Raw genomic sequence first — 25,619 nt, 5'->3', positions numbered from 1 at the left:
TATGTATCTGAAATATATTCATCTTTGTTCAGCTTCCACGTGCAAATGAAGAAGCTGTAATCTAAATGTCAGGAAAATGATTGCTTTTGCACTCCTTTTGCTTCAGGAAATAATGGTACTTAACTCATAGCACTTCTTCTGTGGAGAGAAATTAGGAACCTATTATAATTTATGAAGACATTTTTATATCTGTAAGTTTAAGCAGCTGTTTGTTCCATTTCGTAGTCAAATGTTCCATGGATACATTTCTAAGCACCATCTATTCCACAGTTTCTACATTGGTTTGAAATGATTTAATCGCATGTTGAGGTTGAAAATATAAGGAAGGATATTTGATTATTTGTCCTTTGTACATGTTTAACTTCCTAGTTTTATCAGTTTGGTCTTCCTGTTGCTACTTTCTTTTCAAAAGAATCTGGTTATGCTGCTAGATTAAGAAAGGTGTGGGAGCATGACTCAATTTGCCTCTGGGACAATGTTTGGCATCATACAATCAGATGCTGTGATGGGAGATTAATATGTTAGAAGGACGAGCTTCAATGTGCCAAATGGCCTTTTCCAATAACTGAGATTCTTGTGTTCTCCACTGTTTGGATGCTGACTTGTTGATTTGCTTGTGGCAATTGAACAACATTCAAGAATGAGAAATTCTGCACCTATAGTAGGTAATCTGAGGTTAGGAGCAGATATCCAGTATTTATCTTCTAGTGGCCATCATAATCTGACTCAATTGCTTTTCCTAAAATGAACACTCAAAATAGTAGACCTACCAATGTAGAATTAGGAACACCATAGTGTTTTAAGTACAGATGTAGCTGTTGTTGCTGTGAGATTGCCATTTGTGGTTCCAAATATCTAGCTCTCATTCTCTCTCTAGTAATTGTTGGTCTCTGGAAGTCCATATGTGAGGCAGAAAGAACAATCCTTTTAATATATTTTTTTGAAGGAAAAAAAAGCCAAACCATATTGGATATCATGTTTTAGAAAGATCATGCTGTGTTACATGCATTATGACCACCAAAATATTGATTTTCAGTGCATCATTTTGAGTTTGGATCTGACCCATTGTTTTTGAGCCCTTTCTGGTTGCCTAGGGCTTCATCTCAGTTATAATGATATCATTAACTTTGACTGGAAAATTTTTCATTATTGTACTGTAGAAAATATGCTTGAATATACATGACACACCCACATAATCTTTCTGTGTGCAAATTAGGTGATGATTATGAATGCAATGCAAATTTTGATGTCTCATCATTTTAATTGCAAGCTGTCATTCTTTTCCACCTGCTTATTATTTTCCACTTTGGGCAGATGTAGTCTGCCTCATCTGCTGAGTCTCAACAACTTAAAAGCATCTGCACTTGTTTACCTTCTTTCCCTAAAATCATGTTTTGAAGAGAGCTGGCATGGTGTACTGGCAATCACTACAAATCAGTGTAGTTACATTCCATATTGGCTTAATGCCTGAACATTATGTGTTAACAGTAACTACTAATGTTTCTAATGGTAAAAGCTTGCCAGTAATTCATTGCAAATTAAATTTCTGTAATCTTGGGATGTTTACCACAAATTTAGTTCTTAACACAAATGGAGCATCCTGGCTGTTGATGCTGACCTTGATACCCCATATTTTTAAAACCCTTTTGTATGCAACTACTCACCACAGCAACAGGTCAGACTTTAAAAAAAAAAATTATTAAAACTCCCTCTGCTATAATAATTGTTGTAAAAAATTATGGATTGTTTGAAGCAGTGAATCCCAACCAAAAAAACACAGCTATTTCAGAATTTAAACTGCCACAATTCAAGATGAAGTGCAGTGACACAATGGGCATGATTTTGACTCCGAGCTGGGAAGGGGGTGGGGTGGGGGGGGTCAAATTGCGGACAGGCAACCCGGAAATATGGGTTTTCCAGACGTCCGTACGATTTTGACGTAAGGGTATCTTTTTTTTGTCGGTTTGCCATCCGGTTGACTGGCCTGATTGACAGGCTAGTCTCAGTCGGACAGGAGACCAGCCAGGGAGAGGACATGTTCAGGTAAGTCTTTGTATGGATTTGGGAAGGGGGGGGGGGGAGGCATGGAGGGCATGGGGGCATGCATGGGCATGGGTTGACATGGGGCATGGGTTGGCATGGGGGCATAGGTTGGCACACGGATCACGGGGGAGTCAGTCATGGGGGAAGGGATCAGGGGTCAGTCACGGGGAGGGTGTCTGGATCGGGGGTCATCGCAGGGGTCCGCAATCGTTGTGGGGGTGATTGGGGTCGGGGGTCTGCGATCGTTTGGTGGGGGGGATCGGGATCGGGGGTCTGCGATCATTTGCGGGGGGGGATCGGGGTTGGGGGTCTGCGATCGTTGTGGAGTCGCTGCAGGTAGGCTTGTTGGGCCTGGGAGATGCACTCCTGCTCCTCCGGGGCCCACACACCGTGCCAGAAAGGCACCTACATGTTAGTTTTGGGCCTTCTCGCCTCCTTTCACGTGGAATGAAAGAGAAGACCTGGGAATCCCAGCCCCGCCGGGGTTGAAATTGGAAACTGTGGGAAAAATGGAGCACCGAAGCCTCCTTGAAAGGTTTTAAGGCCTGACCTGCCTCCTGGGAGCGGGTTGGTTTCCCGCCCTGTTAAAAACTGGAAGTGGGCGGGTTGGGGCGGTTCTGAAATGGTTGCAATTTTGAATGCTCCCCGCCCCCAACCCACTGGTTTTTCACTTTTAAAATCGGCCCCCTGTATTTTTAAGCAAGCTTTGTGACAGGTTTATATTATTTTTCCTTTTTAGTGATTAAGTTTACCCTAAGAGGGTAAGCGAGTTAGCAATGTGTTCTCATGTCTGCACCAATGCTCGCTTTTAACCAGGTGCTATCAAGGTTGGTTTTCCATCCAATTATTTTTCCTACCTACCTCTGCTTGGCAGATGGTATGGCAGATTGGCAGCTCCTTAAATTGAGGATAACCTATATTCTGCTACTCTGTGGCATAATAGGTTAGTGCCCTGTTATGCCTGCCAGTGGGATTCATTATTTTAAGGTTGATAAAATAACGTGAGTAAATTTGTTCCCCTCCCCCTCCAGATTTGAAACTGTATAGACTGGAATTAGGATGTTCTGCGACTTTGTTGAACTTTACCAGTGTTGCATTTCATACATCGGTCCACAAAGTACTTGTGGCATCGTGGGAATTGTAATTTAAACTTAGAAAAGGGGCAAAGAATTTCAAGCTTCAGAGAAGTATGAATTGGGTAAAAGAAAAAGAAGTACTGTGAACAGCCCACTCTATGTAGGCATGTTGTCAATCATTTATGTTTGTGTAATTGTCTGCTCTGAGCTATTGTGGCTAAAAATCATGATTCGGTGCTAACTACATCTACACAGTTTGAGGTGATCAACTCCCAGCAGCAGTATCTTTATGGTCACTGTTAGCAGTTTTATTGCTGTGGGTGATATGTATTTTTTTTAAACCAATTGAAGATGGCATTGAATTATGTGTGAATATAATGGAAATTGGTAAATACTGTCAACATTGACAGATGGCATTGAATATTCCACAGTTATTTTTTAAATGTGTGCTGGGACTTTCTAATAGCTGTATGTATGGTAATGCCACAGGGATTGTTACTAGGAAATTAGATATTATCTAGTGTTTCTCGCTATAAACTCTTATTTGGAATGGGAGTGAAACTTTCCAGAAGAATTGGGGGGTGGGGGAAATCTTGCCAGAAGAGGTGAATTCCTTGGGATCTTGAGACGAGATCAAGAAACAGAGATGAGGGATATGATTTTTACCTGGAGCCTGGAACTCAGCGGGAGGGTAGATAATTGCGTGGGAAACTCTGAAGTAATTTGACCACGTCAGAATGTGCGATCGCAACTAAATTGAAGACACTTAATTTTACTTCCGGGTTTCACGACTCTAAGCTGCGCAGCGGACATACTGCACACCTACATCATACAATCTGAAGTCCACTATTTAAAGGGCCAATTCAGAAATTTTGGAGGAGAAAGGAGGAAATAAAAGTGTGGAAGCACATAGAGGAAAGGCAGCACCCAGGTTCTCGGATGCATCCCTTGAAGTACTGCTGGGTGCTGAGAAAAGCTGGAGGGAGGTCATCTTTCCAAGTGATCGGAGGAAGAAACCTAGTTCTGCCACCAAGGGGGCGTGGTTGGAGGTGGCAGAAGAGATGAGCAGCAGAAGCACGATGCCCAGATCTTGGCTGCAGTGCAGAAGCCTTTCAATGACCTAACTAGGTCAGGAAAAGTGAGTACATTTACCGATTCACCCACATCCTGTGTTGTGCAATACCCCCTCCTCGCCTACTCCATCACATCACTCCTCACACCAGTTAAGTTTCTGCATCGACGACCATTTGTGCACCCACCATTGGCACTGACCCCAATCCTATGCAATGTGATGCATCTGTCTGATGCATCTGTTTCATAGTCAACCTCACCAAAGCAATGCATTCATCAGGTGAATACAGCATCTTCAGTCACTCACAGGTCTGTTCTTTCGCCCCTTGTAGGAGAAGAGAGCGCAAAACGCAAGGGAGAGGACGAGGACTGGAGGTGGACCACCACAAATAGTGGAGCTGACAGATGCAGAGGAGGAGGCCATGGAAATAAGTGGGACTGTTACATCCCTATCCACCGGAGATGGAGAGACTGGGAATCCGCAGATGGCTGGTGACAGAACTTTAACATCTTTCACACACATGATGAATTTATTTCATCAATGACTGAACTGTGACAGACCTCAGTATGGTGATTGGGAAGATTGTCACTTTGCCGATGAATAATTAATATCGCTTTCTGTTGTCTTCCAGGACCATCACGAGTTCAAGAAGAATGTGGCGAGATGGAAGACATCGATTCCTCAGAGGACCTCATTCCTTCTGGGGGAGCACCATCACAGGACATACAGCCATGCACCACCGCAGATACTGGCATTTCGGTGGGCCCTGTTAGCCAGATAGTTGGGTTGTCACCTGGTGATTCACCACTCACAAGTGAGAACGAGCAGACACTGGTGGCAGGGGCAGCTGTGGAGAGCCTGCGTCGGGTGGGGGCGCACTCCTCTCCCAAGCTCTGCTTAGCTAGACACAGATGCTGAACCCCCTGGGCCATCGTTGAGGAAGAGAACGATTGAGGTACAAATTCAGCTTTGTGATGGACTGGAAAAAGTGCCATGCACACTCTCCACGATAGCGGAGAGGATGGAAGAGTCCATTTCCAATACTAGTGCGAGAATATCTCCAATGGAGAGAGTGGCAGCCTTCATTAAACTGCAAGCACAGCTCTCAGATGAGTTTTTTCAGGCTATGACAACGGCCATGCAGACTTTGGGTGTCAACATGTCTGTTGCCTTAAACAGGATGAGATACCTTATCCGTGGCCTTATAACATGGCGCATTTGTTCACCAAACTGCTGACCAGTAGAGTGATGGGAGTGATGTGGCGCTGTCCTGGGAGCGGGATGATGACGAAAGGGGAAATGAATCATAGAATCATAGGTTACAGCAGGGAAGGAGGCCATTCGGCCCATTGAGTCCGTGCCGGCTATATGCAAGAGCAATCCAGCTAATCCCACTCCCCTGCCCTATCCCTGTAGCCCTGCAAATTTTTTCCTTCCAAGTACTTATCCTGTTCCCTTTTGAAGGCCATGATTGAATCTGCCTCCACCACCCCCTCGGGCAGTGCATTCCAGATCCTAACCACTCGCCGTGTAAAAAAGTTTTTCCTCATGCCACCTTTGGTTCTTTTGCTAATCACCTTACATCTATGCCCTCTGGTTCTTGACCCTTCAGCCAATGGGAACAGTTTCTCTCTATCTACTCTGTATAGACCCGTCATGATTTTGAATACCTCTGTCAAATCTCCTCTCAATCTTCTCTGCTCCAAGAACAACCCCAGCTTCTTCAGTCTTTCCAAGTAAGTAAAGTCCATCAGCCCTGGAATCATTCTAGTAAATATTTTCTGCACCCTCTCTAAGACCTTCACATCTTTCCTAAAGTGCGGTGCCCAGAACTGGACACAATGCTCCAGTTGTGGCCGAACCAATGTTTTATAAAGGTTCATCATGACTTCCTTACTTTTGTATTCTGTGCCTCTGTTTTTAAAGCCCAGGATCCTGTATGCTTTTTTAACTGCTTTCTCAACCTGCCCTGCCACCTTCAACGATTTGTGTACATATATCCCCAGATCCTTCTGTTCCTTTACCCCTTTTAGAATTGTGCAATTTAGTTTATATTGCCTCTCCTCATTCTACCGAAATGCATCACCTCGCATTTTGCTGCCACATGTCCGCCCATGCCAGCAGCCTGTATATATCCTCTTGAAGTCCATCACTATCCTCCTCACTGTTCACTACCCTTCCAAGTTTTGTGTCATCTGCAAATTTGGAAATTGTACCCTGTACACCCAGGTCCAAGTCATTCATATATATCAAGTAAGACAGTGGTCCCAGCACCGACCCCTGGGGAACACCACTGTACACCTCCCTCCAGTCCGAAAAACAACCATTCACCACTACTCTCTCTTTTCTATTACTTAACCAATTCTGTATCCATATTGCTACTGCCACCTTTATTTCATGGGCATCAATCTTGATGACAAGCCTACCATGCGGCACTTTATCAAACGCCTTTTGGAAGTCCATATACACCACATCAACTGCATTGCCCTCATCTACCCTTTCTGTTACCTCATCATAAAATTCTATCAGTTTAGTTAAACACGATTTGCCTTTAACAAATCCGTGCTGGCTTTCCCTAACCAATCCACACTTGTCCAAGTGCCTGCTAATTCTATCCCGGATTATAATTTCTAAAAGTGTCCCCACCACTGAGGTTAAACTGACTGACCTGTAGTTGCTGGGTTTATCCTTACACTAATTTTTGAACAAGAGTGTAACATTCGCAATTCTCCAGTCCTCTGGCACCACCCCTGTATCTAAGGATGTTTGGAAGATTATGGCCAATACTTCCGCAATTTCCACCCTTAATTCCCTCAGCAACCTAAGATGCATCCCATCCGAACCAGGTGACTTTAAGTACAGTTAGCCTTTCTAGTACCTCTTTATCAATTTTTAGCCCATCCAGTATCTCAACTACACCTTCCTTTACTGAGACTTGGGCAGCATCTGCTTCCTTTGTAAAGACAGATGCAAAGTACTCATTTAGTACCTCTGCCATGCCCTCTGCTTCCATGAGTAGATCTCCTTTTTGGCCCCTAATCGGCCCCACCCTTCCTCTTACTACCTGTTTACTGTATACATGCCTGTAGAAGCCTTTTGGATTCCCTTTTATGTTGATTACCAGTCTATTCTATACTCTCTGCCCCTCTTACTTCCTTTTTCACTTCCCCTCTGAACTTTCTATATTCAGCCTGACATCTGTCATATGCCCCTTTTTTCCACTTCATCTTGCTATCTATCTCTTTTGTCATCCAGGGAATTCTGGCTTTAGTTGCCCTACCTTTCTCCCTCGTGGCAATGTACTTAGTCTGTACCCAAACCATCTCCTCTTTAAAGGCCGCCCACTATTCAATTACAGTTTTGCCTGCCATTCTTTGATTCGAATTTACCTGGGCCAGATCTGTTCTCATCCCATTGAAATTGGCCCTCCTCCAATTGAGTATTTTTACTTCAGAGTGGTCCGTGTCCTTTTCCATAGCTATTCTAAAATGAAAGTGGGAACTCCACTCAAAGTGTTCCCACGTCTCACCCTTTGTCTCCCCTCACCCCCCCAACCAGTACCCGAAATGTTGCCTCCTGTCCCGATGGCTGAGTTTGCTCTTGCACGGGGTATAGTTGGATCAGTCTTTGGCGGGGCCCTAATGGACTCTAAAACCCAGAGGTCATGGGCCAAGGATGCCTGGATGACTGCAGCTCCAACAGCACTCAAGAGGCACGACACCATCCAGGACAAAGCAGCCCACTTGATTGGCATCCCTTCCACCACCTTAAACATTCACTCCCTCCACCCCTGGCACACCCTCGCCGGTGAGTACTGAAGGGCGCCTCCAGATCTATTCAGGCACCTGAAGTGCATCTACAACATGCCTATGGCTTGCTCGATGAAACACCTGGTGGTGACCTCGCTCTGGTTGTACCGCTCTTGTGCCTTGTTGATGGGGTTTCTCATTGTTGTCATGAGCCACGTTTGCAGGGGATATCCCTTGTCTCCTACGAGCCAGCCCTTATGTCTGTCTCCTGTTTGGAAGAGGTCTGGAACGTTGAACTGGTGCAAAATGAATGAATCATGACAGCTGCAAGGGAATCTGGTGCACACCTGCAGAAATCTCTTCTGGTGGTCGCACACCAGTTGTGGAGTGAAAGCTCTTTGGGTTTATGAAGACTCCTGGCTCATTGGTGGTCCTCAGATTGTTACATGTGTGCAATCGATTGCGCCCTGCGCCACTGGGAAGCCAGCCAGAGAGGCCGATCCCACTGCCTGCTCATTCTGCTTGTTGTCGTTGCGGGGGAATTTCATGTAATCGAACGCCCTGCCAAAAAAGCCATCCGTCACCTGCCTTATATGCTTATGTGCAGACGATTGATACATCCTGGAGATCTCATCTGTGGCACTCTGGAAGGATCTGGAGGTGAAGAAATTGAGGGCAGTGTGTAGCCATCAGGTCCAGCAGGAAGCAGCTCTTCCTCAAGGAGGGTGCAGATGTCTGCGACCACCTACCGACTCAATCGGAGCCTGTGTAGGCGCTGCTCCTCAGAGGTGTCCAGGAAGCTCAGCTTCTGCCTGTACACCCTTTCATGTGGGTAGTGTGTCCTGCGATGTCGGCCCTTCTGTTGGCCCCCTCTCTGCTGTTCTCCAGGTCCTCATTGTGTACCTCTGTCTTGTGCACCTGCAGATTCCAACAGAGCACGGCATGACTGCCATGGCTGTTCCTTTTCCTGCTCCTCAGATGTCCTCTGGAATACATCCATTGTGCCTCCTCAACCTGATCTTGTCAGTTTGAGAGGCTCCAAAGTCTTCCTAAAGCCATCTCAGCAAAGAGCTCTCCGTCTCAGCAAAGAGCTCTCCGTCTCAGCAAAGAGCTCTCCGTCTCAGCAAAGAGCTCTCCGTCTCAGCAAAGAGCTCTCCGTCTCAGCAAAGAGCTCTCCGTCTCAGCAAAGAGCTCTCCGTCTCAACACAGGAAGAGCTCTCAGCCAAATGTTTGCCAGCTGTAATGCTTGAGCTTTTATTGCGATGTGTCGATCACAGGTTTAAAGGGCCAAATCAACTTCTGCATTAATCTCGCCTCCGTTTCACTGGCGAGATTGAGAAGCCATGGGAAACCCGCGCAGGTGAGGTTAAATTAGTTTCACATTTGGAATCCACAAAAAATTAAGTACCTCAACTGTTCCAATGAGGTAAATTGCCCCTTTAACAATCCGCCCGCCAGCATTAAGTGGGGACACTACTTCCGGGTTTCGGATGCGCCGCATCCAAACACGCCTGAGTTAAATCGGGAAGTGGGCACGTTGGAACTCCGCGGATTGCAGTCGCGTTGGGAAATCCTAAAATTTTTACCTTCCACACACACCGAATCCACTCGTTGGGGGATAAAATTACCCCTGAGGTTTCAGTGCCCGGAATTCATAAAGCAGGATCAGGATCGGGTGGAGGGAGAAGAGTTGCGATAATATAAACAATACTTCCATTCTTTTGGCGCGGTATCGTGGCACCAAAATGTCTCTAAAGCACTTCACATAATGAATTACTTTTGAAGTGCAGTGACTGTTATGCAGACAAATGTGGTAGCCATGCTGCACCAGCAACATCATTTGAAATAAATATCAAATCTATCATTACACCATATTGTAAAGTTTTATTTTTCAACAACAACTTGCATTTATGTGGTGCCCTTAATGTAGAAAAACGTCCCAAGAAGCTTTACAGAAGCATAATCAAAAAAATGGACGCCGAAGCAAAGAAAGAGCTATTAGGAGGGTGACTAAAAGCTTAGTGAAAGAGGTGGGTTTTAAGGAGAGCCTTAAAGGAAGAGAGGGATATGGAGAGGAGGAGGAGTTTAGGGGGAAATTCTAGAGCATGGGACCTAGGAGGCTGAAGGCATAGCCGCCAATGATTAGGCAAAGGCACAAAAGATGAAAATCAGAGAAACAGAGCATTTGGGGGGAGGGTTGTAAGGCTGCAGGAGGTTACAGAGAAAGGGAGGGGTGAGGCCTTTAGGGATTTAAAGGCAAAGATGAGAATTTTAAATTTGAGGTGTTGGTCCAGGAACCAATGTAAGTCAGCAAGGACAGGGTTGATGGGTGCGCAGGAGTTGGTGCAGGATACAAAATGGGCAGCAGAGTTTTGGATGAGCTAAAGTTTATGGAGGGTGGAGAATGAGGAAAACATGATAGTCAAGCCTAGCGGTGACACAGGCATGGATGAGGGTTTCAGGGCTTAAAATGGTAAACCGGGATAATCTTCTGAAGGTGCGGCAGAGGCATAATATAGGGCAGTTCAAAGGAAGTATTCTTCTACATTTAACAGTGCTGATGTGCGAGTGCTTGATGGTGACGACAGGTGCCAGAATTGATCATGCATTCCATCAGTCATTTGACCATAAAAATATCACCAATAAAATGACATTGAGCAAAAAGAAATTGAAGATTCAAAACTGTTACTTTCTGGAGTATGTACCCCATGATTTCTAGAATGTATTTAGACTACGGTCTATGACCATAACTTATTGCTCAAAAACCTTACGTTACTTTGTGGAAAAAAGTTGTGTGGCCAAAAGTTCTTAGTAATTTTTACATAGGTGCAGGAGTAGGCCATTCAGCCCCTCGAGCCCATCTGCCATTCAGTTAAATCATGGCTGATATGCACCTCAACTCCATTTAACCGCCTTTTTTCAATCGCCCCTGATACCCTCACTTAACAAAAATCTATCAATCTCAGTCTTGAAAATTTCAATTGACCCAGCATCCGCAGCATTTTGAGGAGCAAGTTCCAGATTTCTGCTGCCCTTTGTGTGAAAAAGTGCTTCCAGATTTCACTCCTAAGTAGCCTAGCTTTAACTTTAAGACTATGCCCTGTTGTTCTGGATTCAGATCCTCAATTTAGATCACTCCTTCGCCTTCTAAACTCAAAAGAATGAACACCAAGTTTATGCAACCTGTACTCCTAATTCAACCCTTTAAGTTCTGGCATAATTCTAGTGCATCTGCGGTTTACTCCCTCCAAGGCCAATATATCTTTCCTGAGGTTCGGTGCCGTTGACATTCTTCCTAAATTAGGGTAACCAAAACTGGACAAAGTATTCTAACTGACTCTAACCAATGATTTGTATAGGTTTAGCATTACTTCTTTGCTTTTGTACTCTGTCCCTTGTTACGAGTTATGGGTCCATCTTAGATATTTTCTTGGGTACAGATCACTCTGCTAATCACTCCTGTAAATAGTCCATTGTAAACAATTTTACAACACCAAGTTATAGTCCAGCAATTTTATTTTAAATTCACAAGCTTTCGGAGGCTACCTCCTTCCTCAGGTGAACGATGTGGAAAACATTTCCACATCGTTCACCTGAGGAAGGAGGTAGCCTCCGAAAGCTTGTGAATTTAAAATAAAATTGCTGGACTATAACTTGGTGTTGTAAAATTGTTTACAATTGTCAGCCCCAGTCCATCACCGGCATCTCCACATCGTAAATAGTCCAAGCATTTTACCTTGAAGCGTGTCCCCATCCTGCCTATATATAATTATGTGATGGCATAACCTAGCTGTGTAACAATGGAATCTTCCTTGTGATCCGAATTGGATATCATGGGCTCGATTTTAAAACAAAAGAGCGGGTGCGTTGGGGGCGGGAGGGCAAAGAAATTTGCGTTTTTGAGGAGCCGGCAGAAATTCCGAAGCACCTAAGAACGCGCACGGCCCAGAGCCATCTGGGTGCGCGCGCTGTTCCCGAAAACCCGGAAGTCCCGCCGACAATTAAAGCCAGCGCGACGATATTTAAAGCAGCAATTGAACTATTTAAAGTAATTAAGAAATGCAATTAGCTATGAAGGCAAGCGATTTCAATGCTGCCTCAACGTGTTTCCCGTGCTGTGTGAAACACGCCATGGGAAAGGAGCCGTGTTTCAGCCGGCAGCCATTTGGACATTTAAATCCCTGTTTGACAGATGGGGATAAAAGGTCAGTTATTGCAGCAGGGCACTCAGTTCTCTCAGACAAACTTTTATTTGTTCTGTTTACATATATTTACCAACTTTTCGCACCCCCTCAAACTGACACCACCAGGACGGGGGGGTGCGATGGCTGCATTCACCAGTACCGTCCGAGGATGAGGAACATCACCATCCTCTTCAGGCACGGCTTGCACTTCCGCCACTCGTAGCTCTACAACACAGTGCTGCACCACAGGCACCTGCACAACAACACAGAGGGGAACCACAGAGGGAACGACGTCGCAGGAGGCACTACCCTCGTTAGAGGGTCTCCAGCTTCCTGGACCCCTCTGAGGAGCAGTGCAAACGGAGGCTGAGAGCGAGTCGCCGGGAGGTTGCATACATCTGCGGCCTCCTTCATGCCAAGCTGCTCCTGGCTGGGCCTGGCGGCATCTCATTACCTATCGCAGTTAAAGTGACCACTGCCCTCAACTTCTTCGCCTCCGGATCATTCCAGGATGCCATCGGTGACATCACTGGTGTCTCTGTCATCTGCGCATAAGAGAGGTCACCGACGACTTGTTTCGCAGAGCCTCACAATATGTCAACTTCCCCAGTGACGACCTCAGCCAGACGGAGAGGGCAGTGGGATTCCACTTTGTGGCTGGCTTCCCACATGTACAGGGTACAATCGATTGCACCCATATAGCAATCAGAGCACCTCCACATGAGCCAGGACTGTTCATCAACAGAAAGGGGTATCGCTCCATCAATGCTCAGCTCGTTTGTGACCACCGCAAAAGATTTCTTCACATGTGCGCCAGATTCCCTGCTGCCACTATTCGTTCATTCTGAGGGAATCCGACATCCCGGGCCTCTTCCGCACCAAATAGCCTTCAGGGCTGGCTCCTCAGGGACAAGGGATACCGCCTGAACTCGTGGCTGATGACATCTCTGAGGAACCCCATCAGTGAGCAACAGCGTCGGTACAACAACAGTCACATCGCTTCCAGGTCTATAATTGAACATGCGGTAGGACTGCTGAAGATGCGATTTCGGTGCCTCGATCGTTCTGGGGGAACGCTTCAATACGCACTAGCGAGAGAGGATTGAAATATAATAGTGTGTTGTACCCTGCACAACATGGCACAACAGAGAGGGGTACCGGTTGATGAGGCCCCATGCCCCCTCATCCAGCATCCACATCTGCAATCAACATGGAGGAGGAGGAGAAGGAGGATGAACCCATGGGCAGAGCAGCGGCTCACCTGGCTGCTCGTGATGGCAGGAAGTCACTCATATGTGAATGGTTCTCATAAGATCAGAAAGTGAGAAGAGTCCAGTCTTCACACCACCTGGAAAGAGCAGCGCCAATATCAGCTGCACCCCTGCCCCGGCCCCTGCACAAAACAGTCCTGCAACTACACATACACCCACTGTAAAGTCACCCACTGGGTGGCATCAAGTGTCGGCGTTCATGATGAAGCACATGAAAGAGCGCTATCACAAAAGCAAGTCAAGAATGGGCAAGACGTGGCAGTAGTGGTGAGAATGATAACATTTAATGTGACTTTAACAAAAAAACAAATATAAATGAAAAACATGACCGTCTGTCAGACACCCTTGTGCATACCCTTCGTGATCACTAATCCTTAGCCTTTCTCTTCCTACCGCTTCTATGTGGTGCATCCCCTGTGACTGCAGCAGTGGTAGTGGCAGGTTGCTCACGTCCATGCCCTGATTGCTTAGATGCTTTTGGCCTATGCCCTCTGGGTTTTGGAACCCATGGGAGCCCCTCCAAAGACTGCTCCACCTACACCTATGCAGGGGCAGACTTGGCCACCTGGAGAGGAGGCAGCATTGCTGATACTGATTGAGAGGGGGGGGCAAATGGTGAGACGTGGGAGCGCTTTGAGTGGCGTCTCCACTTCCATGTCCCCTTTCGCTATCTTTCCTCTCTTGGACCAGGCCCACACCAGACCTACTACTCTGCTGGAGAACAGTTTGGAGGTCATGTATGATGCCTTGGAAGTCCTGTTGTAAAGTTTCTGTCTGCCTGTTTAAGGCGGCAGAATGTTGTTTGCCCTGAGTTCTGAATGGCCATTGTCAGGGCCTGAATGGACTCATTTGTGAGCCATGCTTGAATCTCAACAGAGGCTAGCCTTCTCTCCATCGCAGACATTCCTGCAGTTACCTGCAACACTATCTCAGACATTTCCGCAGTTGCGTGCGACACTATCTCAGACAGTTGCTCTCGTCCCTGTGACACTATCTCAGAGATTCCCTCCTGTACCTATGCCACCATTCCACTAATGCAGGATTTGGACTCCTCCATCCTCTGCGCTATTGTGGAGAGTGTGTGGCATCTGTTCCAGTACCTCGCAAATGTGCTGCTGTCCCTCGATTATTCTCCTTTTAAAGGATGGCCCCCGGGGTTCAGCATCTGACACCGACGGACAGTCACTCGAGGGTGCAGCTGATCTCCAGGGCCGCCTCCTCCGTGTCTGTGAGGACCACTATTTGTTGTGGCTCCCCTCCAATCCTCGCTCTCTCGCGTGCATTTTCCGCTGTCTTCTAGAAGGGGAGAAAGTACAGACGTGTGAGTGAGTGATGGTGAAGTGGTCAGCCGATGAATGCGTTGGTTTGGGTGAGGCTGACCATGAGAGAGGTGCAACAGACGGTGAGTATCAGGCAGAGACATCACATTGGATCAGGATTGGGGTGAGTGGCAGTGGTGGGGTCACAAATGGGGAGGTGAGGAAGTGCTTAGGAAGTGAAGGTAAGTTGAGACTGAGCCTTAAGTGGGTGTGAGGAGTGATGTGATGGAGTAGTCTTGGCAGTGCAGAATGAGTTGGGGGGGCGGGGGATTGATGTGCACCACGGAATGCAGGAGAACCAGTAAGTGTACTCACTTTTGCTGACCTAGTTAGGACATTGAAACGCTTCCTGCACTGGACTGTTGCTCCTGCTGGTGACCTCCTCTGCCACTTCGAGCCAGGCCTTCTCGGTGGCAGAGGCAGGGCGCTTCCCACTTTCGGCTGGGTAAAATAGTTCCCTCCTCCTCCTTACCTTGGTCAATAGCAGCTGAAGTGAGGCACCACTGAATCTTGGAGCAGCCTTGCCCCTGTGCTGCTCCATTGGGTCTTCTGGCTCTTTGCTCCAGCAAAATCCATTGCAGCAATGGCCCTTTAAATCCAGACGCTCCAGCTGACAGCCTGTCAAGTAGGCATGCAGTCCATGATCGAGGGACAGCAGCACATTTGTGAGGTACTGGAACAGATGCCACACACACTCTCCACAATAGTGTAGAGGATGGAGGAGTCCAAATCCTGCAGTAGTGGAATGGTGGCATAGGTACGGGAGGGAATCTCTGAGATAGTGTCACAGGAACGTGAACAACTGTCTGAGATAGTGTCGCACGCAACTGCGGAAATGTCTGCGATGGAGAGAAGGCTAGCCTCCGCTAGGCTTCAAGCACGTCTCACAAATGAGTCCATTCAGGCCCTGACAATGGCCATTCAGACTCAGGGTGAACAACATCCTGCCGCCTTAAACAGGCAGATAGAATAATAAAAACGGTAAGTTTTTATTATTCGGGTTTGCCGTGCGTCCATTGACCCCTCCCCACCCCCAGCTGCTATCCTGCTGCCCTTTTAAAATCGTGCCCCATATCTTTCACATGTCATCACGCTTGCCTCTCCAATCCTTCCTAAGGCAAACTGAAACACATAGTGAGACAAGGCCAGATGTGGAGCGTGTAAGGGGTTTCTTTTTTTTACTGTTTCTCGGGCTTATAATAGGTCAGCCAGTTATGTTTTTCCTGAGCTGCCCTGCCCGCAGTGCGGTTGCGAATCGCTTACCCCTTCCTGATTCTGAGCTGAGGACTTATCAAGTGGTAACAAAGACAGACAAACAGACCAGTGGATTGGTACAAGGAAAACCAATGTTTATTAATAAGAAAACTAAAACTACAAGGTAAACAGTATAATACAGAAGATAAAGAAATCGCTATGGATGTAATACAGTCTTACACTTATCTGGTTGAAAGAAACAGACACATCGAGGGAAAATTCTAAAATCACAAGTTTAGCAATATCCCTTAACCCCCAACCTTACACTTATGCTAGGTTGTCTTGTGGCAGCCAGAAAATTAATGCTCACCGGTGAAAACAGATGAAAAGGCCTGGCCCCTGTGCCTGCTGCTGCCGTCGACATGTGGTTGCGAGGTTTACTGGATGGCTTCCTTCTTAGTTGCTAGCAGACAGACAGGATAGGGCCAAGAGGCGAAGAGAGCAGCTACTCCCAGAAATATACTGGGCAGCTTCAGTTATACCCTCTTGGTAACAGGTTTTTTCATACCTTATCAGCTTGCTTCATTGTTTGATTTAAGCACGAAACGTAAGACAAAGGACCCCATCTCTGGCCCATTTACATTATGGCCATTTCCTGTATCGATCTGTATGCTAACTGCTTTACCATTGTTCCGAATGTACCTTGATGGTTCACCTTTTGTCCTGCGAATTTTGATGTGTTGGCCGGCCATGTTGATAGCTTGCCTCAGGGCTAGAATGCAGCTGCATTGTTTAAAGAAACCTGTCTGAGACACGAAACCTGCCAAGTTGTTGAGAATGCAATTTCAAATCTTCCGGTCCTCGGCCATGTGTCTGACTGCAGCCATTTTGAGAGACCTTGGATTTTTTAAAACAGTCACACCAGGGTTTCTTTAATAACTCCAATAAATCTTCGGGGTGGGGGGAACACGTGAAATTTTGCGAATCCCTTCAAGCGTTAAACTAGAAAGGCAGTCCCTCTGACTTCTTTCCCATTTAGTGACTAGTCAGTGAGTCTATTACTAAAACCGGCTACCTCTCTTTCCCCCTTGGGTGCCGGTTTACAGAAAACCTTTCCTGCTCTTCTGAATAATGGCCAGCCCAGCTTGATAGGGCTGGGATAACTCAGTTGACCTTCAGCGTCTCAGTTTGAAATAGACTGTGACCCGGAACATTCCATGAGCCACCTTGTCTGGCTTTAAAATACAGCTTCAATGCCTTCAGCCTGTGGCTTCTTAAAAAATATCCTGAAATGTAACACCTATTTATAAAACATAGGATCCCATTTTTTTTAGCTTCATCAACTTGCTCTCCCAGTTTTAAAGGTTTTAGTATCTGAACCCTTAAGCCTCTGTGCTTTTCTCCTTTTAAGATTATCCCCTTCAGAGTAAAATAATGAACTTAAGTACCCCAGGTAGAAGCCATAAAAACACGATGATTCACAAAGTAATAGGTTTTTAAACCAAACTTTTGGAGTACTTGCCACCCAGTGTTCTTTTCCATTTTAGTTAAGCCTTTTATTGTTTTTGTGAACACACTACCGCTCAGTGCCACTAAAAAAACCACATATTTGGGGTCAGTTTTAACTACAGCTTGATGTGCTTGCGCAGCTATATGTCCGAGGAATTCAGACATTTGTAAGCGTCAGGAAGAGCAGAGGTACCTGCACAGTATGGCAGCTGATATTTCCAAAATAATCGTTCCATGCATTTGAGTTTTAAATGCATATAGAAAAATGTGTTCCCATCTCTCCTCCCCTAGCCTCATGATATGGTTGATTCCTCCACTCCAACTTCCTCATATTCAGTCCGCTTGCACTGAGGTAGAATGGCAGAATGTTATTCAGAGATGAGGCTATCCCAGATTCATTTGAGATCTGAAATCACTTCCTTGTGGTGAAAGTAGACCTTTTTTGAGATGGTAGGGAGGTGGGGCAATCCTTGTCTCCTAATCGTGTTTCCTGATTATCTTTGGCTTCAACAGCAGGAATGGGCACCTTATGGAGTGGCTATGGACAGGGGAGACTGAAGTATATTAGGATGTTGGGTAGAGTGAAGACTTGAAGGCACATGGAGTAGGAAGTCTATGGGTGCATTCACACTACAACTGGATTCACATGCATTCGTAAGTGTAAGGGTACATTTACACTACAACTGTAATACTGGTGCAAAGATATTTCTCTTTGCACTAACGTTACTGTTAATAGTAAATGCAGTCTCTGCCCAGATCCAGGGCCTGACCTGACTGAAGCAAGGCAGATCATGACTTCTTGCTCTGGAGTAAGGCGAGTCCTTAACACTGGATTTACACTGCACAAATATACCATTGGTGAGACAAAACCAATTTGCTCCAATACTAATGTAAATGCAGCCTAGGATAGGATAGGATCAGAGGTATCAAGAAGTTGATAAATAAAAGCATTAAGGAGTTGATACCGTTGTCAATTATTTTTTCCTGTTTATTAAATTCCTGAATGCAAACATTATCTTAGTTACTGTGCCACCTGGGGTTAAATCCAGTACAGCATCAAGATGGTATTGTCACAGAATTCTGCATTTGAAATCTGGAATTTAAGTAGCTGGGAAAAATTAAAAATAGATTCATTTCTTTACATTTGGTTAGAACCTCAAAAGTTAAAGTTGAGCCCTTATTCTGCTTTCAATGTGCCCAAAATGTCCTTATTTTTTGAAATTGGAGGTGAACTTCATTGATTACTACTTAATGTGAATAAAGATGGATGTGTCCTGGTGATTTAAAAAAAACTTGTACATAGTCTGGTATAACAGCTGTTTTCAATCCTTTTATAAATTTTGTTTTTTTTCCAGGATCAACACTTACTATTTCAATTATTACAAAGTCTACTGGATTCTTTGTGAGTATGCATTTGTTTGTCTGCAGAATGTGGTTGACTATGTATAGGCATCAGGTTAAAGTCTTCCAGGGCCTGTTCTGGGCCGATGGTTTACACACTATTCTTAAATGGCTTGATGGAAAATACTTGTATATAACTTTATAAAATTTGCTGCTGATACCAAATTATATGGTCAGGTTATAAGTGTAAGGCAGATTGATAGCATTTACAGGGATAGGGACCAATTAAACTGATGGGCTAAGGAATGGTAGGAAATCGTAAGTTAATACATATGGGAATAGGAAACAGGGTATACTTTAGCAAAGGTGAAGAAGGAAAAAGATTTGGTTGTTATCATTGATCATTCATAGAAGTGTTGAGTTGGTGTGAAGTTATCAACATCAAAGCTGATCACGTGTTACAATTTGGGCTTCTCTTCCAACACATTGTTATTCGCACTCACCTTAAAAACCAGCTTCCACAGGCAGACCCTTTCCTATGAACTAAAGCTTAACTTTATGCAGCAAGTAACTGGGATAGTGTAGCAAAGGATTAACAATCTACTGTTGTACCACTCGAAATGGAATGAGATGCCCATCATGTACTCCTGATCTGCCTGATGAGCAGAAAAACACCATGGTGATAGACCATATATTTAAATCAAACTGCAAGTTGTATTTATTGTAAGATGTAAATTTAAATAAAAGCAAAATAAATCATTAATACCGTTCTAAACTCTCACCACTACTTATAATCATTTTCTGAACAAAAAAGCATTTTTCAATTCTGAGTCCTTTAACGAGTGTAACATTGATGCTTCAGCTGCATGCAGTACCACCTTATCCACATGACATAATTCTATTTTGGTTAAGTGAACTAAACACATAGGAACTCCCGGTTGTATTTTTTCTAACCTAAGAAATCCTTCGATATAGAACTGCCAATCAAGACAGAATAAAGGCACACTGGTGGTACACAATCACATTCTATGTTAATGGGCACTGACGTCCAGCATCAGCATTAGCCAGAATCTGCTAATGCACACATAATGTACACCCAGTAGTTTTGATGTTAGACTGATGGGTCTGTAGTTGCCTGGATTAGATTCATCCCCTTTTTTGAAGACGGGTATGGCATTATTCCAATCTAATAGAACCTTCCCAGTATTCAGTGACTTCCTCATGATGATTGTTAGTACTTGACAAATTTTACCCCGAGCGTTGGAATAGATACTTTCCATCCCCAAGGATTTATATGTTTTGAGCCCTTTCAGCTTGTTTAAAATTTCAGTGTTGTTGATGTCTGCAAAGATTATTTCCATTAATAAATGGCATGTTACTGGCATGTTCTCTCGTGAATACTTTTAAGAAATTGAGTTTATTAACTATATATTGCTCATCCTCATTTTGGCCCATTGACTGTTCTTATACTGTTGTAGTAGTGGAACATTTTTTGCTGTTGTGTTTAGTATCTGCAGCTTTACTCATTTCTAGTTTTCTTTTCGCCCCACTTACCACCACTCTTTTTACATGCTTCTGGAGTTTTAAGATAAGAACATAAGAATGTAAGAACGTAAGAAGTAGGAGCAGGAGTAGGCCATACGGCCCCTCGAGCCTGCTCCGCCACTCAATGAGATCATGGCTGATTTTTGACATCAACTCCACTTTCCTGCCCGATCCCCATATCCCTTGATTCCCCCAGAATCCAAAAATCTATCTATCTCAGCCTTGAATATTCTCAATGACTCAGCATTCACAGCCCTCTGGGGTAGAGAATTCCAAAGATTCACAACCCTCTAAGTGAAGAAATTCCTCCCCACCTTAGTCTTTTCTGTAATCGTTTTTGCACCAAAATCAGCATCAAGCAATCTCAAAGCAGAATGAAAAAGACCTCTTCCTCTATAGTGTCCCCCCAATTAATTGCATGTCAAGTACAGCACAGGTTAAGTGAAAGTAAACCTGCATCTGTGCTGCCCATTTAAGCACCCCTAAGTCAAATAAAGCACAGGTTAGATGCATGCGAAAACTCTTCTTCACCCAAACTTAGCATATTATCTCTGTTGCATCAGTGTGACATTTCTATTTCCCATACACCTGTGTTACTGGTCCTTGAGTGAGACCTCCATATTGGTGCTAAATTATGAGCAGTATGTGCAATGGGTTCATGCTCATTGGGAATTGGGTTGGGACAGTCCCTAACTCATTTCGGTTAAAACTCTTCCAGCCAGTGGAAGCAGGAGATGTTCAACCCTTCAATCTGGGCAGGCAGTGAATCCAGCACACTCCCTTAGAATCATAGATTCACAGCACAGCCAATCATGCCTGAGCGAGCTATTTGCTTAAGCAATCCAAAACTAATCCCACTGTCCTGCTCTCTCCCCATAACCATGTATCTTCCTCTTTCAATTTTTTGTTTACCCTTCCTTTAAAAGACACAATGGTCTCTGTTCCAACCACTAAGGAAAGCAATCATGGAGGCAAAAACCTTAGGTTCATTCAAGGTACAGTTAAATTCTGATTTTTTTTTTTGGATTGATGTGCTGGGAGACTGCAGGAGAAATGGACAGATTTCATACCTTCAAAGAAAATTGTCTTGTTTTAGTTATTTTCCATTGAGAGCTAGACGGTTTGAAAAGAGTTTTATTTTAAATACATATTCAGCACTGTGCTAATTCTTTTTAAAGCAGTTGTTCTATGACAGAAGAATTCTATTTTGAAACCTGGAAATGTATTTTACTACACATAGAATTAATCTGAATGTTTTACATATTAAGTATGCTACATGAGGACCAGCCAGCTGTCAGATTGTAACAAAAAAAACTTCTCCAGCATGGATTTTCTTAGTTCAAAGTAGAAACTGTTAGTGTGAATGCATTTTTAAAAAATGCACAGTTGGATCTATCTTTATGAATAACAATATACTGATGTTTGATAAATTATGTGTTGCATAGATAATGATGCACATTTTCTATCACATGTAAAATTCTGAACAGCTGGGCACTTTTTAATGATTTAACCATTTGGAGAACACGGATACAAGTGTACAGGGTAATGCATGTATACAGTGAGTGAACAATAGCCCTGAATGGTTGCTCACTTTATAACCTTCCAAAATATTGATAAAAGCTAGGGTATAGGTAGGCAGTAAACAAAATGCTTCCAGCAATCAAAACATACATCTAAAATTAATGTCCACTGTTCATTGTGGCACATTTATTATCCACACTCCAATTATCGGCATTTCTAATTATCCACCAGCATGTTTGAGGGATAAAACCCTACACAAGACATTGCCTCATTGCATAGCCCATTAACGCCAATCTCTTCCTGTCTGATGTAAATAAACAATATAACACAAGGAGGTTGAATTCAATCTATGTTATTTATATTGCCTTGCCTTTGTTTCTATGGTTGTGATATTGCTGTACTGTAAGTGCAAGACCGAGATTTGGAGACTCCCAATTATTACCAATTTCCTTTATCCACCAGATGACAGGAGGTTCCTTCTATTATGATGGATAATGAAGGTTCTGCTGTTATGATTTACATACTCAGCTAAACTAGAACAGATTACAGTCCCACTGTTTCTTTAAAGTGCCATCTTGGCTCCTGTAGCACCCTTGCCTCTAAATCACATTGTTGTAGGTTCAAGCTTCACTGCAGAACTTGAACACTTAACCTAGGCTAACATTTCAGTGCAGTACTGAGGGAGTGGTATCTTTTGAATGAGATGTTATGATCCGGAATGCACTACCTGAAAGGGTGGTGGAAGCAGATTTAATAGTAATTTTCAAAAGGGAATTAGATAAATACTTGAAGGGAAAAAATCTACAGGGCTATGGGGAAAGAGCGGGGGAATGGGACTAATTGGATAGCTCTTTCAAAGAGTCGGCACAGGCACAATGGGCTGATTGGCTTCCTCCTGTGCTGTACCTACTATGATACTATGTTAAACTGAGGCCGTATCTGCCTGTTCAGGTGAACGTAAGGCACTATTCAAAGAAGAGCAGGGAGTTCTCCTGGGGTCCTTGCCAACATTCTTCCCTTAACCAACAGCACTGAAACAGATTAATTGGCCATCCATCTCAGTTTCTGGAATCTTATTGTGTGAAAATTGGCTGCTATGTTCACCTGCTTAACAGCAGTGATACACTTCAAAAATATTAATTATGAAGCACTTTGGGATACCTGAGGATGTGATAAGATGCTATATAAATGCAAGTTATTTCTTTCTAAAGGAATTGGGTAATCTCTTCTGTTCTATAAAATCTAGCCAAGAAAAGGAGTTTTCCACTTCTGAATGAATAGGTATGAGCTTCCTGACTTCTGTTGAAAGAATCAGTATTCCCATTCTCTCATATTTCCCCTCCTATCTAGGAGAGACATTTACAATGCTTTCTGTCATTAGAAGGAGGAGATAAACGGGAAGTTTCCAACAACCATCAAGAAAAAGCCAAGCCTATTTCTCTGTTCCTGAATGGCTATAAGGTTGACAGACATTAATTGGTTTCAAAACATGCTTAATGAAATTAGCAAAAGATTTCTAAATGAAATAATTTAATAGTATTTTCCTATGGTATGAGCTCAATTATTTTGAAGTTCCAAAGCCTTATAGACTTCAACTCTAATTCCAAGCTGTCTTTAAAAAAACACACTTGTGGAATAACAAAGCTGATGTGGCCAAGGGAGAAGACTTGTATGTGTTTCCTACTCCTTAAATATAGTAACCAATTACTGACGAGCACAGGGAGATCTTTCAGCAGTTTGGCTAGGGATCTAAAAATAACATGTCTGTTGAGGATATTATGAGATACTCTGTTTTTTGTACATCAGGAGTGGGGTAGAATTAATACAGTTTTCTTCCATTAAAAATGATGGGAGCTTCAGCTCAAGTTGAAGCCAACTTGCCTGGGGTAAAATGTTTTTTTTCCTTCTCTTGTTAATCAGACAAAGGATTGCCATAATGATCTTTGCGCATTTAGTATAATTTCTGCTAGTTTATTTCAAATTTTTGTGTCTCAGAAGCTTTTCTTAAAATAGAATACTTCCTCATCTGGTACTGTTCACAGCAGAGTTAAATTCACCAATGCATTCAAGTGTCCAATGGCCAATTGATAGTCTAGTCAGACATAATGGTGTCTAAGTTGGATGGCCTGTCAATATTATTTTTTAAAATTTGTTGTCGTATTGATAGTTCACCATTAGATTGTATTAGAATATTTTGTTCAGTACTATATATTATCACTACTATGTTTTATCAGACAGTGCATGCTAAAGACGCCTACAGAGAGGACATTTACTATGCCAACATTTTCTCCACCTTGATTCTGATCCAATATTGGAGTCTTGGAAATTGAATCTGATAGTATGAATAGACTCCAAATTTTAGAATTGTAGACCTAACAATGGCCCAGATTTTAAACTCTGGGTGCGAGTTTGATGTGGGGGGGGGGGGGGAGAAGGAGGGGAGGTGGGGCAAGCGACAAGCTGATATACATCCCAACCCACAGAGATTGTGGTATATTAATAGTAGTCATTTCAGTGGCATTTGTTACAAAATAGAGAACAATTGTCTTAGAAAAACACTCTCAAGACCCTTGTTTGGGTCAAAACTCCATAGAATACAACAAAAATATTCACATCAAAGTGCGGTCTTCGTGGTAAGTGGAGGATGCACCAAAGTGGAATTGCAGAATAAAACTATTTCAAAATGTAAGGAAGGTTTAATTTGTGACTGGAATAAATTCTTTGCTACGCAATTCTCAGATGGAGGAGTGCAGCAGATTTGCTGGATTTAAGTTATGTTCTCAGGCTCCGTTAATTCCTTTATCTTATTGTGCTGTAGTTACTAATCTAGAAAACGGAGTGTATTGGAAGATATGAACTTCTATAAATATTTTGAAAGCTAAACTTTTGGAACTCATTTGATATTGTTGGTACATGCTTATTTATTTTCCCTTAAAGTAGGGTTGCAGGAATATTTTTTTTGCAAAAGCTTTAAGGTTTAAAGGGAGTACTGTACAATGTGAATTGAGGACTCCACAGTTCAGCAAAATTGGACATATTTTTAATTATTGCTTCTGGTAGTAAGTGTCTGTAGTGATGATGTAGGTGAGGGATGTGACCTTAAGCATTCTTCAAGATGCACACAGTGCATGTGGACATGGTGTTTTCTTCCTTATCAATTATAAATGAGCTGGACTCTGAATTGCTCTTGTAATAGCTAAATGTTTCTTTCTAGAATATATACATTAGAGGTTTTAATTTGGCTGGCATTTACATTCTGGCATTTGCTGGGAGGACAGCAGAAAAATCTTGGGCGCTAAATTGGGCTGTGTAGCGCCCGTTGTTTCGGCGCTACACGGCCTCTCCGACAGCCAAGATGGCGTCTTGGATGCGCATGCACGTTTCCTGCATGACGTGTGCCAGTCGCCATCTTGGTATAGGAATTAGCGCAGGTGCCGATAACGAACGCTAGAATCATGTAAAGTAGGGAGAAAATGGCTTCAATCTGTGTGCGACGCTGATTTAAAGTGATAGGCACAATTTTGGGACTTAACGCTCAACTCAATGCACAGTCTTAACCCCGACCATCTGAACGTATCTTAGAGCGCCTGGAAAACCCCCCCACCAGTGCTATTTAAAGGGACCATGCAGGATTTACAGGTTAGTGGCTGGATTATTGCTTCTGGCTGGTGAGACATTTGTAACTGTCTTTGGAGGTTTCCTAGACTTCAATACTAGAATGCAGGGACATAGCCTAACATTTAGAGCCAGGACGTGCAGGAGTGAAGTTAGGAAATGCTTCTACACGCAAAGGGT

General features: G+C 43.8%; 1 protein-coding gene across 2 annotated transcripts in view; it reads left to right on the top strand.

Annotated features, from left to right (window-relative positions):
* vps8 (VPS8 subunit of CORVET complex) overlaps positions 1–25,619 on the top strand; it is a 624,186-nt gene that overhangs the window by 207,200 nt on the left and 391,367 nt on the right. For both annotated transcript variants that reach the window (XM_067987929.1, XM_067987930.1), the window contains exon 34: positions 18,773–18,819. In XM_067987929.1, coding sequence (XP_067844030.1) covers positions 18,773–18,819 — 47 coding nt within the window. The remainder of the gene's footprint in view (positions 1–18,772; positions 18,820–25,619) is intronic.

Source organism: Heptranchias perlo, chromosome 7 (genome assembly GCF_035084215.1).
Source record: "Heptranchias perlo isolate sHepPer1 chromosome 7, sHepPer1.hap1, whole genome shotgun sequence".
NCBI lineage: Eukaryota > Metazoa > Chordata > Chondrichthyes > Hexanchiformes > Hexanchidae > Heptranchias > Heptranchias perlo.
This window is presented reverse-complemented; position numbering and strand designations above follow the sequence as displayed.